Here is a 17,135-nt window from a genome sequence, read left to right as displayed (position 1 = left end):
CACCAAAGACTAGTTCTGCCAGTGCCTTGTTCAAAGGCTTTTTTTTGTGCAGATACCTCCCTCAGCAGGGCAGCAAGAAAAAACTGAGACTACATCCTTTTTTACATCCTTCTTCCACAGGGTGCAGGAATGAAAACTCTCCTGTTTCATCCATAGATGTAAGTTTGCAAGAGCAGAGTTCATGGAACTAAGAGGGAGTGTTCCTCAAAAAGGCTCCTGGTGTCAAACAAGGTGCGATTAAAAAAACCAAACCCTTGCTTGGCAGCCTTCTCTGCTTTTTGACTCTTTTCAGATGAGCAAGGCAAAAGCCCTCTGGTCATGGTGGGAAAGCTTGGAATTTAAAGATGAAATGTTGTATAGGAGATGGGAAAATAAAACAACATATGACAAGCACTCGTGGGAGCTCATTATCACCAAAACACTAAAAAAAGAGGTTCTGGTGTTTTGCTGTGATGTCTTGAAGTTGTAAAGTCTTTAGTTAAGCCATGAGAGAGCCAGTTTTGAGGAAAATGCAGACAGATGATGTCAAACTACAAGGAGGTGTGATGCTATTCTATGTGTTGTATTTCTAAAGTGGATCCCCAAAGATGGGGAGAAGCCATACAGAGCAGTGTCTCCTGGGGACCTTACTGCGATTCATTGTCATTGATGTTGTTGGGCCTTTGCCTGAGACAGAATCTGCCAGACAATATTTGTTGGTAACTATGGATTTCTTTAGAAAATGACCTGAAGTTTACCCAAAAAGGAACCAAGAGGCTGTGATAGCAACCAAGCTTCTAAGGGCTGAATTTTTCACCATATTTGGGGACCAAGACACAAAGAGCACGGAACAAGGCGGAGGCTTTGATGCCGAAGTATTTCAACAGGTTTGTCAGATGCTGGTAAAGGCAATAGGAGGCATCCAGCATCCTAAAGACAGTAGGGAGGAGAAGCTTGGCTGGTGCTGAGAGAAGGCATTGAGCCAATTGTGTGCCACCTGGCCTGAGATGCCTCCATTTACAGTCCCTGCTCTCCCTGTGCTGCTCCTCAAGGCTTGGGTACCTGCCCCATGTCAGCATCTGAGAGACTTTGGTGTGTTTTGCACAGCACCAAAACCCCATGAGTGTGCAACAGAATCACACCCCAGACACTTCACAAGAGAGTGACAAAAGGACCAGGACTGATCCAGCCCCTTGTCTATTCTGTTGGGTTTTAATGACTTTCAGAGTAAAGGGAAAGCACTGTCTGACCCCAGTTGTCCTTTTCAGACATTAGCCAGGAAACATAGCACAGTCTTTATGAGAAATTCCTAAATCTCGACTTTGTAAGTCCGGCCTATCTGGACTCTGCAAAAATCAAGTGGAACAGCCTAGGTTTTTCTAGAGAAAATCTGATGCAAATATTGCCTCAGGCAATGTGAATGTTCTCTGATGTATGCTTTTGTGTGTTAATCTGGCTGATTGCACCTCCCAGAGAGATGGAGATATTAGGAGCCTGCAGCAGATAAACCATGGTCTGTAGCACTGACCACATACAGGCATTAACACGTAAGAGGCCACTGGGTCCTGGCCAAGGAGAAGTTATGAGGGTAACTGAGTGGGTCCTGAAAGCCAAGAATACAGCCAAGGGTGTTAAGTCTGGTAGAAATTAGTTCCCCACTGGGGAAAAACAGGGAATGGCCTCATTTAGCCCACAGATTTTCATTAAAACCAAGAACTTTGCTGAGAACTCCTCCTCAGGATTTCAAAAGAAAAGGGAGCAGCCGCTGAAAGCCTGTGGTGGCATCTCAGTGGGAGCAAAGTCAATCCAAGCTCTGTGGAAATGTCCCAATAGGAAAATGTGATATGAGTGTGTAAATAGCTACACTGGTTGCTCTGGCATTTCCTCCCTGTATGCCTGGCATGAAGTAGGTCCATGGCTCTGTGTTCTTCTGGAATGAGGCTGAGCAGGGCATGTTTTTGCAGGTATGCCTGACAGTGGTGAGCAAAGCAGTTCCCTTTTGTTCAGTCCTGTGCCTGAAGTATTAACACAGTGGTGTGAGCATGGGCCCTGAGGACTGCCCAAAGCACATCCCAGAGCATGCCTGGCCCAGGAGGCAGGGGAAAGCAGGGGAGCTGCCAGCATGACAGGCATAGCAGTGTAGCACTGTGGTAGAGGTGACCTGCTCCTCACCCTATTGTGTCCTGCCCAAAGGGATGTCAGACCACCCCTTTTCCAGGCAGGCAGTCCTGCTTCACAACCTTCAGCTCTCCTGGGGCAAAAACCATGAAAAAAAAAAAGAGGGTACACCAGCTACCAGACTCTCCCTGCCTGGTAATAATCTATGAAGGTTCCTACTGCAGCATCCAAACATCACAGTCCATCAGTTGACAGGAGACAAAGTAACCTTTCATTTTCTGTTTGTCAGATCGTGTTCTTGACAAAGTTAAAAACTCATGTCATGTAGTCCACAGTGCACTACAGTTTGAAGCAAATTTGACTGTATAGCTGTTTATAAGCCTCAGCTTCATAAACTGTAGGAGATGTCAGTGGGAAGAACAATGTGGTTTAAGCCAAGTCAGGAAGCTGCATCTTTGCTTTGGAAAAGAGAGGACAGAAGCAGCAAATACTCAGAGGGTCCCTGATGCCAGGCAAATCTCTCATTACCAGCAGGCACAACCCAGGACTGTGCTCCCTTCTTTGGGATGGAGAGTTTCCTCTGGCACTAAAACCTTGACTCTAAACCCCTGGCTTCTTGGAAGCTACATACCCATAACTGTGTTCGCTGAGAGGGTTTTGGAGATTGGAATCCTATTATTTACATCCAACTGTATATTTTCTCCTGAGAGCCCTATAAACCAAATGAATTGCAGAAGAAATCACACATTCCCACACAGAGGTATTTGCCCCTCATGAATCCGAAAAACCATGACCCAAATGTACTGTGAGATAGTAAATCTGAGAAGGCAGTGTGTGGGAAGCCTAGCCTGAGATGAGAAGGAAGGAGAAAGCAACCCATTGCAGCCCCCAGCATCTTTCCCTGCAAGCACTCTGAGCCCATGAGCTGGAGATGCCTTGGGGAAACAGAGGCCAGCTGGTGCCTAGTGGCCCCACTAATTCCAGGAGCCCTCAGACACTGGAAACTGAAGTTTTTTTCTGTTATTCCTAAATTTCAACCTTTCCAGACCCTTGCAGACAGGCTTGCTTCTGAAGAGAAAAGGAAGACAGCTGGTGAAAAGGGATCTTGCTGTCATCTTGGAAACTGAAAGAGCACATACCTTTCCAACTAGTGCTTTCCAGGTGTATTGATTCCAGCCCATGTTTTCTGATTGTGTATTTTATTCTCCTCTCTAGGCCGTCCTGTCTGCAGTCACTCTTTCCATCTGCTTTTAAGGCCTCCTGCTGCTTCCCACCCTGCTAGAAAAGGCAGCTTCTAAGCACTGAAGCTCTGCTTGTGGCACTGGCATCATGATGTCTCTAGGCAGAGACTTTCTGAGTTGTGGTCCATGTCAGCACACAGCCACCTTTATGCAGATGAGGTATCTCCCAAAAGAAGGGCTCCCCTAAGGAAGTATTTTGGGAGACAGGGAGCAGGAGGGATGAACACCCAGTGTGTTTTATTTGCACATTGTGAGCAAGATATGAGTTTTGAGGTCTGTCTGGGACACAGGATTGTTGTTGGGATGATGATTGTGAGTAATCTTTGGTCAGCAGATTGTGTGTGTGTGTGTGTGGTGAACTGGTGCAAGGAGCAGGCAGCTGAAAGGGCTTCTGTGGTGGTGAGTGGAAGGTAGGACATGGTGGACACAAAGAATGAGACCTTGTTCCCTGATTGGATGAGCACCTCTGGCAGAAGCAGGTTTCTGGGACAAATATTCCTTTTCACAAGTCCCTAAAGATGATTTCTGTAAATGTTTGCTAATGTTTACTTCACATTTGTAGTCAGTCATGTCAATATGATCCCGCTCTGGAATGCTAACTGGAAGCAAACACAAAAGTGGGCATGAACTCAGCTGTCTAATTTAGGCTGATTTTCATGGTCATTATCCTTCATGTAATCATCCAGTTTGGTTGAGAACTAGTGGTGCTCCAGGAGTTCCTCTCCTTCCAAGAGTCATGATTTTTTTGTTTTCTGTTAGGAAAATGTGTTACCAGAGTCACTGTTGTTTGTGTCTACTGCCTGACACTTCATACCACAATCCTGCATCCAGTTTCTTCTAATTTAATCAAAATTTAACAATCTTGCCTAAAAGCTCCCACAGCAGTTGTTTGCCTCTGGCTGTTTTTATAATACTTTTTTTTTTCTTAAGTTCTTCGAATCAGTTAAGACATTTCCAAGAATGTAAACAAAACTAAGCACATTTTTGTTTTCTCCATGTCAGGAAAAAAATCCAGTGATGACTTTTTTCATAAGTTCTGCTGCACTGTGTTGTGGAGCAAGATCATCAGATTTACAGTGGAGCTGGGCTTTAGGTAGGAAATGTGCTTTGTGCCTTTCCTTTGAAAGATTATCCAACAACTAGCCATAAGGAGTTGTGGTTTGAACTGTCTCAGTAGTGACACCTTTGATTTTCACACCTAAAGACACTGCAGATTTCTCATGTTTTAGGAGTGTTTTCAGCCAGGTCTGAACTTACTCTTATTGCAGTGGCCATTTACCCCAGTAGTTGGTCCAGCCTTGCTTGGACTCAGGCAATGAAGGGGAGCAAAGGCTGGGATAAGGATAAGGAATTTTGATGTGGCAGAAACTTGTTCTGAAGGAGTGTGCTGGATTGAATGGGGGTTTAGATCTACTTGGCCAAGATGCAAAGGTATTGCAGGATTCAGGGCATCTGAGAGGCACAGGACCTTCACCTCCAGGCTGCAAAAATATTAGACAGTGCTAAGTACTTTTTAAAACTCAGGCTTAGATAGACTGTGTGTTGTGTTCTCTGTCTCGCTTTGCCATCCACACAACACAAGAAATAGCAGTGCCTCGCCTCACTGGGCTTGCTGTGACTCGGGCATCACTGGGGGACTTTCTGGCTCAGTTCTGTGGACGCCGTGGGGAGCCCAGGAGACACTGTTGAACAGGGTGTGGGTGCCAGGCAGTAAATAATGATCACCTTCCAACACTGGATGATGATGAGAAAACAGAGAAGTGTTCACCATAGAGAGGGGTCCAGTGTCTGTGATCCAAAGACCCAGAAAGCAAGAAGTATTTAGCTGGAGAGTATGTGCAGAACGGGCAGTCACTGTGGGGATGTGGCTCACCAGGCACAGTCTGGGAAAAGAACTGACTCTCAGAGATGGAGAAGAAAGTAAAGGTCAAATGCTCTTGGCTCATGCAAACCTACTTCTGGGGTTTTTTGTTGTTTTGGGTTTTTTTTTTTTTAATTTCATTTTTCCCCCCTGGTGACAATTATATGTGTTGCAAGGTGAAGTGGTTCTCAAGTGAAATGAAATCCTTTTCTCTGACCTCAGAGTGCATAGCTCTCTGAATTACTTGACAAGCACAGTTTACCCTTTGAGCAATTCATGACTCCCCTTTCACAAGTAAGAGCACACTTTTGTGGATGTTTTCCTTGCTCAGTACTGCTTAATGGATTTTTTTTCATTAATAACTGTCATTTGACCTGCATCTTGGGTTCAATCCCCATATGGGCCATTCACGTCAGACTTGGACTCAATGATCCTTGTGGGTCCCTTCTAACTCAGAATAATATGTGAGTCTGTGAATGTTGCTATTCTCAGCTCAAAATTAAAAATGTAAGTTGCTGATTGTGAATCCTATTTGTTGTTCATTTACTAGAGGAATCTTAGGCACATCCATTCCATTTCCTCTTGGTGCCTCATTATCAATAAACCTTTGCCTCACTGCTTCTGTAAATCATTTTCATTCTTTTCCTTTGGGAACCATGTGTTTGGGCTCTTGCACAAGTGTCTCATGATGGTAATTGGTCAAGTAATGGAGTATCAATTTTACTCCTTGATGAATTTTCAAAACTTCACTAAAGGGGGATTGTTGAACAACACATAAGTATTTTTTTTGGATGAGGAAAGCATTGCACTTAAACCATGATGCAAGCAGGGTTTCCCAGTATTTCACCAAGCACAGTGGCTTGTGTCAGCTATTGGAATAACTCAAAAGACTTAGATTATCCTGACTCCATAGTAAACATATACCTTCTGTCTTCCAGGTCATGAAGGATGTGGAGCTAAAGCCCCAGAGAAGTCCTAAGCTGGTATATATGTTTCAGAGCTGATGGCAAATGAGGGAGAGTTTCAAACATTCTTTCCCTACTTGTCACAGCCCCAGCAGAAAAAACTGTGAGGTGCAAGAGCATAGCACTCACAACTAATGGTGGTCTCCCATCAGAGGCTGCAGCGGTGTTGGCAGATCATGGCAAACACCAGCGGTGGACACAGACCCAGAGCCAGACTGAGGCAGGGGTGAATTGTTTGCTGCAGAGGCTGGAGGGAACCTACAGAGGCCAAGGGTTTATTAAACTTCAGTTTGACTGGAGCTGAAATATGTGCCTCTAGAGCAGGGCAGGAGCGGTTCACGGAGTCCTTTCTGCAGATATTTTATGACAGTCTTTGGGGATACATATAAGAAGACCGGGGCATTCTGAGTAATTTTAAAAAATATTTGTTTAGACTGTGTCAGGGTCAACTGGAGTTTCCAAGCAAGCCAGTCTTAGATGGATTTTTCTGTCTTTGCCCTTTCTCCTCAGCTATGGTGTAGACACACTGGGGTTCATGGCCAGGCCATGCAGTGCAGCCATGTCTCCTCAATACCTCAGAACAACTCTCAAGCTCAGAGAGACCTTGATGTCATTGTGTACCCCCTGCACTGCATGTGGGCTCATGGAGACCAGGGATGAGAGCCCCTGGTACCAGTCATTGCTGCTGCCACCCTCAGACCATGTCAGGAGTCTGGGCTTTCCCACCTCAATTGGCATCAGCACCTCCTCTGCCGGAAACCCCTGTGGGTCTGCAGCACTGTCCCCACCTCACGATGAGCGTGTAAAGGTCAGGGGAAACAACCTGTTGCTCTCAGGTTTGCTGTTGGTTATTGTGTCTTGCTTCTTGGTTGACAAGTTCCCAGTTTGATTGTGCTGCTTCTTGCTTCACTATAGGATTTTGCTGCCCTACTACTCTCTGCCAGTAAAAGCTGATGCCAGTCTGCTGCCCAGGCCCAGTGATGGTGAATTAGTGGGTTTGGTAGCCAGAAACCGCATTCCTTTCTGGAATGCTTCTAAAAGCCTAGTGCTCATAGGAATTTTCCCAAACCTGGCTAGCCTTGAGTTTTGCAATGTGCAGTTGAAATGGAATTAAATTATAGCTGTTCTTCCAAGAGCAGGCAGGTTTGGGGAGGGCTGAAAGGTTTTTTTTCCCTTGTCTGGCCTTTCTTTACTAATCAGCTGTATAAAACTGAAGAACAACAGAACTGCTTTGCTAAGAAATCTTGCCCAAACTTTGTCTCAACGTTTAAACTCAACCCTTTCTGTGGTTCTGTGAGGTTCAGCCAACTTTGGTTGTTTTCTGCTTTTACTCCAGCTTTCTATCACTCCTGCTTTCCAGTTTCCAAGTGCAATTGGTAGCACTCAAATCCCCCTGAGCTGTGTTGTACTTGGGTTCCAATGGGGCTGCCACAGCACCTCATCCAGACTCAGCAGTCCCCAGGCCTTCTCCGTGGCGGCACCTGAGGGCCCAAACTGAGAAGCACAAGGAGCACCATGGGAGCAGTGTTGGGAAGATTTGTTTGGGCTTGCCTGACTGCCCATCTGAAGTACATAACACTGCACTTTAGCACAAGGGTAGTCCAGGGACACACATGTGCTGCAATGCCTTGCTCGACTAGGGCCACAGGCTGGCTGCTTCAGCCTGGCAGAGCCTCCTGGACACTGCCCTGGCCAGGGCCCACAAGCCCCTGAAGTTCATCCGTCATTAATCTGAACCAGAACTTCATAATGCAGATGCAGCTGAGCTCCTGCCCCGCCCATTACAAAATGGCCCTGACTCCCTCCCACTGCCTCTCTTCCCAGCCGGCAATTTTCAGATTGCAGGTCCAGCCCTGGTACCAGCAGCACAAAACAGACAACTAGAAGTCACCTCTGGGAGGCAGCTAAACTTCAGCAATGCTTGGCTGTCTCTGCTGCAGAGAGGTTGCTTTTGCAAAGCAGACAGACAGAAGAATGCAGAGAGAGGCAGACAGACCAACCAACCCAATGACGTGAACAGTGTCCAGGCAGGCACCAACCCACAGGATGGGGTGAATCATTCTGCAAGCTGGCAGCAGGGAATTAAACTGTGCCATAGCCAGACATCAGAGCAAGGATCATCTCCCTTCAGGCAGCTTTGTCTCCCCAGCCTTCCTCACCAGCAGGAAGTAGAATCCCCCACTCTCTCCTTGACTAGATGGCTGATTTATACCTTCAGTCACAGGTGACGGCTGGTGGGGTCTCAGTTGGTGTGTGGTTAGCATGGAAGGCAACACACACATTGAAGTGTGGAAGCTGCATGACTGCCTCATACCTCTCACTCACCCTGTCAGAGCAGAGGTCCTGCTCATCCAGCACACAGCCTGGGGTGGAAATTGTAGGGGAAATGTCCAGGGCAGGTTGTGGGGAAGAGAGAGACACTGACTGGATGCAGGGAAAACCTCTGGAGAAGATGACAGCTTGTGGAAAAGGGCCCCCTTCTCTCTTTTCAGATCCTTGCAGTGGCCAAACGACATGGGTAAGGTTAAGATGAATACATAAATCTGCATCTGATGGGAACTCTTATGCTCTTCCTTTCAGTCAGAGCTTAGCCTTAAGCCCTGCATTGATCTCAGCTGTCACTCACATGTGAACAGCACTCAGTGCTACTGCAGGCACTGAGTGGCACTGACTGCTGTCAGCCCCAGGCTCCACAGCTTTACCTCTCCCTGCTGCAGGTGCAGGGCCTGACTTCATAGGGCCCCAGCACAGGGAGGGGGTTGAATCCCAGCTGCCGTAGATGCTACTGTCACTAACTCAGCTGGAGATAGCAGCCAAGCAGAGGAGCAGCAACCTTGCTGGATCTAGATTTTTCTAAAAACAACACAACAGAGGGATAACTGAATGATCCCAAAGTAAGGCAGACCTGGTGGATTGGGCAGACGTTGCTCCAGATGCTGACAGCCAGTAAGGATGTCCCAGGAGGAGAACTCAGTTCAGACAGGAGCATTACAGAGTTCCCACACTGAGACAGAGCATCAAGGTGTGCAAAACCCTAGGGTGCCTGTCTGTGGAGAACATAAGTCTTCAACAAACAGCACTGAGGACCTGTCTGTTCTGTGTGTAGGTATGAGTCTGTGACTGAGATGACACCATTCAATACTTTGTCCAATATTATTGATGATGATTTTTTTCATAATGAAATCATATATTTCATCTATTCAACACTGAGCTAAGTCTTCAGAGCAGTTAGGTGCTTACATCTGGTTCTGAGGAGCTTAGGAAAAACCAAAACCCTCAGGTGATCACTGTCATGGCAAGGCATGCAGGACTGCTTGGGAAGGAGGAGACTACTTATCCAAAAGGTATCAAAACCAGAGCCAAGAGGAAACTGAAAGCCCTTTCAAGCCCCCTTCTCATAGTTGTCTGCCTTGTCCATCTTCCCTGGCTGGTACTCACTGGGGATATATCAGTTCAGAGGTTCTAGATGGCTTTTGGTTCACAAGCACTGCTTTAGGCAGAGACACAAGTAGGATGGAGCAGAATTCCACCATTTTTTCCTAGCTTCCTTTTCTCACTGACATGCCAGTGAGATATGTGGGAAACGAGACATTTTAAAATGCATTAGCTGACCCATCTTGTCTCATACTTTCAAACTTTGCACATGGCCTGGCATGCTGCAAGCCTGTATCTGATCACCCCCAGCCCTATGCCTGGGAACACCTGTGTGGAATCTAATGAGGCTCTGATATCACCGAGGTGGCTGTCACTTCCATCTGCTGTCACATCATCCTGTGGCTGACCCTGGTATATCCCCAGGGCACTGTGTCAGCCCTGCAGCACTGAAGACCTTCAGGTGTCAGAGAGGAAAAAACTATGTCACTGGGAAATTAATGGGCTCATCAGAGAGAACTGAGATGTCCAACTCCAGAATACTGGCATAAGCAATAATCCCCCTTCACATTCAGTAGTGAGGAAGACATGGTATGCAATGGAGCAGTTTCATTTTCTCTCCATGGAGACAATGGCAGTACATTTTCTTGCTCTTTGCTTATATCATGTTCTGGGAGCCAGAAAGTCAACTGAAATTGCAGCAGGTTGCTGGAAGCATTTTTGTGCCTTCAAAATTTGCTAGTCAGCACTTTCCTGCTTTTAGATGGATGTGCCACATGAAAAAGGACTTGGGGAATGAGCTGTGCCTTTTTCTCTAGCCACAGCTTCTATTCAGAGTTTTCAGAATTGATTTGTTTATGTAAAAGCCAGTTTTGTTAACGTCCTTTAAAAAACATGAAAGAGGAGCAAGCAGCACATGTTGTGTTTGTACAGACAATGCTGAGTTCTCCCCAAGTAGCCACAGGGTGTGTGAATCCAGCTAATCAGGCAATAAAGCAACACATGCCCTCAAAAACAGATGTTTGTATTGGGAAAAAAAAAACTACTTCAGAATAAAAGTGAGAGGAACAGCAATTTTCCCAAGTAAATAGTGCATATTCCCAAGGCTTGCTGTGATGTAAACTTCTCAGCAGCACTAGAGCTAATGTTTATCAAGCCATCTGTCCCTAAACTCATACAGTGATTTAATCCAGGAGAACTAGCCAGCCAGGAACACGAGGGCTTAAGTGCAGCCAGGACTGAGGTGAATTTGCCTCCCACAGAAACATCTCCCAGGCACACAGTGGAAGTAGAGCCAGAGACTCAAGTTATACACTGGCTTCAGGACCACCAAAAATCCACCCATGGACTTACTGTGTGGGACCTTTGACACTGTCTCCAGACTGCTTTTCAGGAACAGAAGGAGGTTTTTAGACCTTTCTGCTCCAGGCCTTAGTATTGTTCCTGCTGTATGCTCTGATCAGAAAAAAAAGTCTCTTCTCAAAGAGTGGTGTCCTAGGTGTGGTGAGGAAGAGCACAGTAGAGAGAAACACTCCTTCCCCCTTTCATTCTTCTACAAGTAGACTTTTCTGTGGGACTTCACTCTGCCTGTAATTACCTCCCCAAGGTGATCAGGTATTTCACAGCTATTTTCAGTCTGTGAGTTCCACCATGAGTAACCACTGAGTGTGTCCCCCCCTTTGCTGCAGAGCCTCAGGAGGCTGCAGGCAGCAGAGCAGCAGTGCCAGCAGCTTTGACAAGCTCAGCAGAGATGGACAGTGTCCATGCCGATGAGAACATTCATGCAGTGGTCTCTTGAGCACAATGGGAGTCGGTGAATGCTGTACCATGAGCAGAGGAACAGCACAGACCACATTCAGCCTTCCTTCAGGTTCTGCAGAATCAACCAAAGGAGGCCCAGTCTGGGAGGGATGGACAGGCTGTATATTCATCCTTGTCCAGAGTTGAAATGCAGATGCTCCAACCAGCTTCTGCTTAGCAGCAAATGGTAACTGCAGCTCCCAGAATGAAGCCAATGGTTCATGTCCTATCTAGAATTATACCACCTGCATTTAAGAGATGGATGCTGCCCAGTTTTACACTTCAGTTGAGCACAAGAGTGAAAGTATGATTAAGCATCTGATCATTGCAAATAAAATCAGTGATGCCACATACAACCAAGAAAGTGTTAAAATCTTTTCTACATGTGCAGACTGCAAGAGCACTGACTCCCTGAACAGAAATAAACCTAAGTGTTTGGGTCTTTCTATGTCTAAAATTCAGTCACTTTGATTTTTCCTATATAACCCAAAATGTGGATGTTTTTAAAATAATAGTCTTGCGCTGACTTCCAGACATTAATGACAGATAGGAGGCAGAAGACTGCAACAGACAGCTTAGAAACAGGTATAATCATTTCAGCATGTGTTAAGGCAAGATCACAGGAGTTGGATAAGGCTCCTATAGTTGGCCAAGTCCATGAGGTGTGCTGGCTGGGCTGTGGTGCAAATCTGCCTTTGTAGGAAGTGTAAAATGCACTGCCTGAACCCTCTCTAGGCAAAATTTTAGCACTGGTATTTAAGCAAGAATTGAGAGAATAACATTAAGAGGTTTTTTTTATTTTAAAGGGCCATTGCTATGAAGAGTTAGACCATGGCTGTGCAGGCAAGGAGAGGCACCCTGCAGTTGCCAGCACTGGAGGCCATGGAATTTGGGGGTGAGCAGGGGGGAACACCCCTGAGCCCACACTTGGACAGGAAGGCAGAAGGCTCCAATGTCATTTAGTGAGGGGGCAGAGGGGCAGGCTGGTGCAGCCCCATGCCACCTGTGCTGCGCTCTTTGGACATGGGTTGTCCACAGACAGACAATGTCTGTGAGCTGCCACATGCCAGTAGGAGTTCCAGGCTATTCTTGAAGCCTCCCAGGACTGGGATAGCATCAGCTCTTCGCTGAGACTGTAATAGCTTGGACAAGATGTTGCCAGAGCAGTACATTAGCAGTGCCAAGACCTAGCAGGTTTTTTTACCTACAGCCCAGGGGAAACCAGCCTGTGCTGGCTGTGTCCCTGGGCTGTGCTGGCTGTGTCCCTGGGCTGTGCTGGCCACGCTGCTGTCCTGCAGCCTGATGGGCTGTGGGGCTGCCATCACAGGATCTGTGTGAAGGAGCCTATCTGGCAGGAGCTGTGGCTTGTCATGCATGTGCTGTGCAAAGCAGATCTACCATTTCAAGTTGGACCCAAAGGTGTGTGTTGGAAATATCCCAGTCTCCATCCCTGTGGATGCACCAAACTGACTTTGCTCTAAATTAAATTCCATGGATAAGATTGTACATAGCAAAGATTTTGCTTCAACACCCTCTCTAAATAGCACACCTGAGGAACAAAACAGATACAAGCTGTGAATTCAAACATTCTGACAGCATGATAAAGATGACTGTTCCCTCCAGGAGTGTGTCAGCAGAGCAGTGCAATGCCTTGCTGTCTCAGGGCCTTACCTCGTGGACACAGGTGAAGGTGGTTTTGTGTCTCCTGCACCCTCTTTCTCCTCCGTAGGGTTCCCAGGACAGATGTGGTGAGATTTGAAAGGCATTATTCTGCATATCCCCTGCAGAAGTGGGAATGCAGGCATCTCTCCTGCCCAAAAGGAGCTGCAAGATGCTTGGGGCCCACATGCCCAGTTATCCTGGACTGTCCCATGGCAGATAACACAGGGTGACTCAGGGAAGGTCTTGGGAGTGCTGATGGTCTAGCAGGCAGCCAAGGCATTGGGAGAGCAGGGTATGATTGTGGGAAGCCAGAAAATATCCTCCTTCTACTACTGCCAGGGCAAGGATGGATTGGCAAGCAGTGAAGGAGGCACCAAGCTCTGCTATCGGGCTTGTAAGGGTGCAGTGGTGCTCACATCAACTCCTTGTCATAGAGATCTTCACAATATGTAACTCAAGGTCTCTCTAGGTTTGATTAGAAACAGACACCCCAAACTTTGCACTGAAACTTTGAGGCCATCTCCAGTTACAGGAAGTCTGGGCATATCCATATGCAGATGTATGCAATTTGTTTCACTTCAGCAGTTAGCGTGACTGTTTAAGGTCAGGGAGCCTGTTTCTAGGGAATGAGAGTTGCTTCTTGGGATGCACACCATGCCCTCTCAGCACTGCCATAAGGCCCTCCATCCCAGAGTTTCTGCCCCTCCCATGGAAACAGTTCATCCCTACCAGGGCCCTCAGGGGCTGGAGGTGAGGAAGCCCATGTCTGCTGCAGGGCAGAAGCACTAGAGCAACATGGCTGAGCTGCAAGGAGGGCTCTGGACTGGCAGAGCAGGCATGGGAACACCCCCTGTGTGTGCAGCAGGGACAGCCCTTGCTCCTTGGGGCTGATGGTTTGCAATGGAGATAACTTATCACTGCTGAAATCCTGGGCCCAGCTCTCAGCTACAGTTTGAGTTATGCTGTCAACAAAATCAGAACAGACACAGAGCTTTTCTCTGTGTGTGTTTGTGTTTGTGTTTGTGTGTGTTTGTGCAGACCCCTCCCCAGCTAACTGAGTTCCTGAGGCAGATAAAAACCAGCAGAGGATTTCCCAAGGAAAGGCTTCAGGTCTTGTGTTTGCTGCTGCTGGAGCTGCAGGGGGCTTGGGGAGGCAGCCAGAGCAAAGCTGTGGGGGAAAATGTACTGAGCTTCCTGACATCATAAATAATAAAAGAAAGAGAGAAAGGGAAAAAAAAACCAACCAACCTCTTGGAATACTTTATTTATTACTCTGTTTTACTGAGTCTCATAAGTGGTAGTCCATTGCTGCAGACTTTCTGGAACTGTTTTATTTTCAGTTGTAAAAATTACAAATATCATTTCTGTAGCTTATGATTTACCAAGGCTGTGGGGCAGGGCACTGTCCCAGCCCATTTTGGACAGGCCTGTCCACCTGCATCCCCCAGGAGCAGTGGGAGAGGTCAGCCAGTTGGAGAAGGCAGGTTCAAAGAGGAGGCAGTGTGTCAGTCACTGCCCTAGACACTGGCTCTGGAACCCAGAGAGCATAAATTTTTGCAAAATGCTCCCAAGGATCAAAACAAAGAAAGCTGAGATAGACATCAAGCTTTGGTGAGCTTTATAGGGAGCTCCTCAAAAGTCTGAAGGAACAATATTAGAGAAAGCAATAAATCTGAAATCACAGTAGGGTGAAAGAGGCAAGTAGCTCCATTGCCTTCATCCAAGGTCTGCCTACAAGCCCTCTGTAGCACCTGGGCAATTTTCTTCCTAAATCCCTTTCACAGCTCACTCCCCCAGGCTTAATCCTGGGCCACCCTTGCTCTCATGCCTGAGGGTGACAGTCACATTTCACCCTCCTGGTTTCATCCCAATCACCTCAGTGCAGCCTTTCAGCTGTGAGAGTGAGAGATGGGCAAGGACTTGTACACTGTGCACCTTCTCACAACAATTTCATGGACTTTTGGCTGTGACAGAGCTGTTCACAGAAGGGCTAAACTGTAAATATATAGTGAATTAGCAAATGGATTTTGTAACAAGAGATGAGTATTGCCAAAGACACAGGCGAAGATGCCTAAGCTGGCATTAATGACCCTATCACATTGCCTGGGAAAAGCTCCCAGTGGGGACATCACTAAATAGTGGAACTGTTTCCCAGAAAGACTGATCCTGGCCTGGTAAGTTTTAAAAATAGACTAAAGGGAAATTTCAAAAAAATATGAGACACTTGATGTGGCTTGGTAAGGAGAGCATAGAGGATAGAAAATACCACAGTATCACTTCCCACACATTTAGGAACTGAGCACAGTGGCTCAAGGTTAAAACCTGCAGTAGGGCTACCATGTTTTTGCCCAAAGATCCCAGCCAGAAATGTGGCCAGGTGTGACACTTAACTGTGCCCTGTATGCCAGGTGACCAGTTGCTCACACAGATCCCTTTTTTTCTGTCCTGGGTTCAGCCCACCATGCAGAGCAGTGGCATCAGATAAGGGAGAGCCATGGATCCCCACCAGGGTCCTGCTGGCGTAGCATCACTTTTGCTAATGAAGGGGACACCCCTGTCACTGGAGGCAGGAGGTGTGCAGGAGAGGACATACACAGTGCCTGTGCCTGAGGGTGCATATACCCCATTTACAAAGCTCAAAGGTGGTTTTTAGAAAGAAACCAGTTCACTGGTTCAGGGCTTGAAACCTCTTTCTCCTCCCTGCCATACTGCTCTCATATGTCATGTCTCATTAATTAATTGTTGAGGGCAACCAGGTGGGAACAGTGCCCCAGACTGCTGTCCCACTCCTCTCATTTCCCTCTGCCCTGCACACATGGGGTGCTGTTTCTGCAGGTGTCTCAAACTGTCCTCTGCCCCTTTCACAACCTCTTCGCCAAAAGCAGTGCAAGTCCTGGCAGAAGGCTGTGGGAGTGACTGGGAGTGTCAGTCAGGAGCACCTCTGCTGACACACCAGCACTGCCTGAGGAAGCAGGAGCAGAAAACAGACCCCACTGAGCACCTCATGTGGCTGCTCTGTACTCCTGATTTTCTACACTGAGTTATCCAGCAGAGGAGGAGAGATGGACTGGTGACAGGGGACATGCATGGTGCAAGGAGCAGGGTTGGATGTCATGAAGCACTACATTCCTTGGTTGCAGCCCAGAGACCTTTTCCGTGGCCAGGACCAAGGAATGTAGTGCTTCATGACATTCAACCCTGATGTGGGTGTTGAGAGATTGAAGGAGGGTCTTGCTGGGGTATGTGCACCTGAGTGTGCTGGGTCTCTGAGAGGGGGCAGGAGCTGAGAGAGCTTGCCCCAACCTCCTCTTGCCCATCTGTGCTGGGCAAAATAGGTCAAAAGATTTACATTTGTTTCCTTTTCTCTCCCTCCCTGCCCCCTAACCCTGGTCAAACCTGCCCTCCTCTTCCCTCCCCTACCTCCCACTGAAACAGGTAAGGAAAGCGCTTTGGGAGAGCCTGACTTGCAGCCAAGCTCCGACCCTTCAGCAATGGACAGCAGCTACCTCAGCGTGAAGGAGGCTGGGGTGAAAGTGCCCCAGGACAGGGCCAGCACAGACCTCCCCAGCCCCATGGACAAGGCTGACTCGGAGAGCAACAAGGGCAAGAAGCGGAGGAACCGCACCACCTTCACAAGCTACCAGCTGGAGGAGCTGGAGAAGGTCTTCCAGAAGACCCACTATCCTGATGTCTATGCCAGGGAGCAGCTAGCCATGAGGACAGACCTCACTGAGGCTCGTGTACAGGTATGGGGGAAATCCTGGGGCTGGGTAAGGGGTGGATGAGCTGCAAAAAACCTCCAAGGTTCCCTTGCAGCCCCATCATAAGCTGCAGGCAGCTGAGCCCTGATCAGGACCTGTGGCACAGGGGAAGCATGATGAGGTACATCCATGTCTGACACTGGTGTCACTTCCTTTATTTGGTCTGTGTCCTGCAATCCAGTGTTCACAGAAACACATTTTGCCCTTGAGCTAATGGGACAGCAGGTGGGTAAGCCTCACCACCACCCTGAACAAAGCTTGCACAAAACCTGCTCTCTCCAGGAGGCTTGCAGGGGACACAGGTTCATTAGTCTGAGTGGGAACAAGATTTTCCACAGCACCGGCTCTTTCTGGCAGATGGGGCTGCAGGGTGACT

General features: G+C 47.5%; 1 protein-coding gene across 2 annotated transcripts in view; it reads left to right on the top strand.

Annotated features, from left to right (window-relative positions):
- The window catches only part of ALX4 (ALX homeobox 4), a 44,456-nt gene that overhangs the window by 12,761 nt on the left and 14,560 nt on the right, over nt 1–17,135 (top strand). For both annotated transcript variants that reach the window (XM_030950547.1, XM_030950546.1), the window contains exon 3: nt 16,434–16,744. In XM_030950547.1, coding sequence (XP_030806407.1) covers nt 16,434–16,744 — 311 coding nt within the window. The remainder of the gene's footprint in view (nt 1–16,433; nt 16,745–17,135) is intronic.

Source organism: Camarhynchus parvulus, chromosome 5 (assembly GCF_901933205.1).
Source record: "Camarhynchus parvulus chromosome 5, STF_HiC, whole genome shotgun sequence".
NCBI classification, from domain to species: domain Eukaryota; kingdom Metazoa; phylum Chordata; class Aves; order Passeriformes; family Thraupidae; genus Camarhynchus; species Camarhynchus parvulus.
The sequence above is the reverse complement of the archived record's forward strand: the minus strand, read 5'-3'. Positions and strand labels throughout refer to the sequence as shown.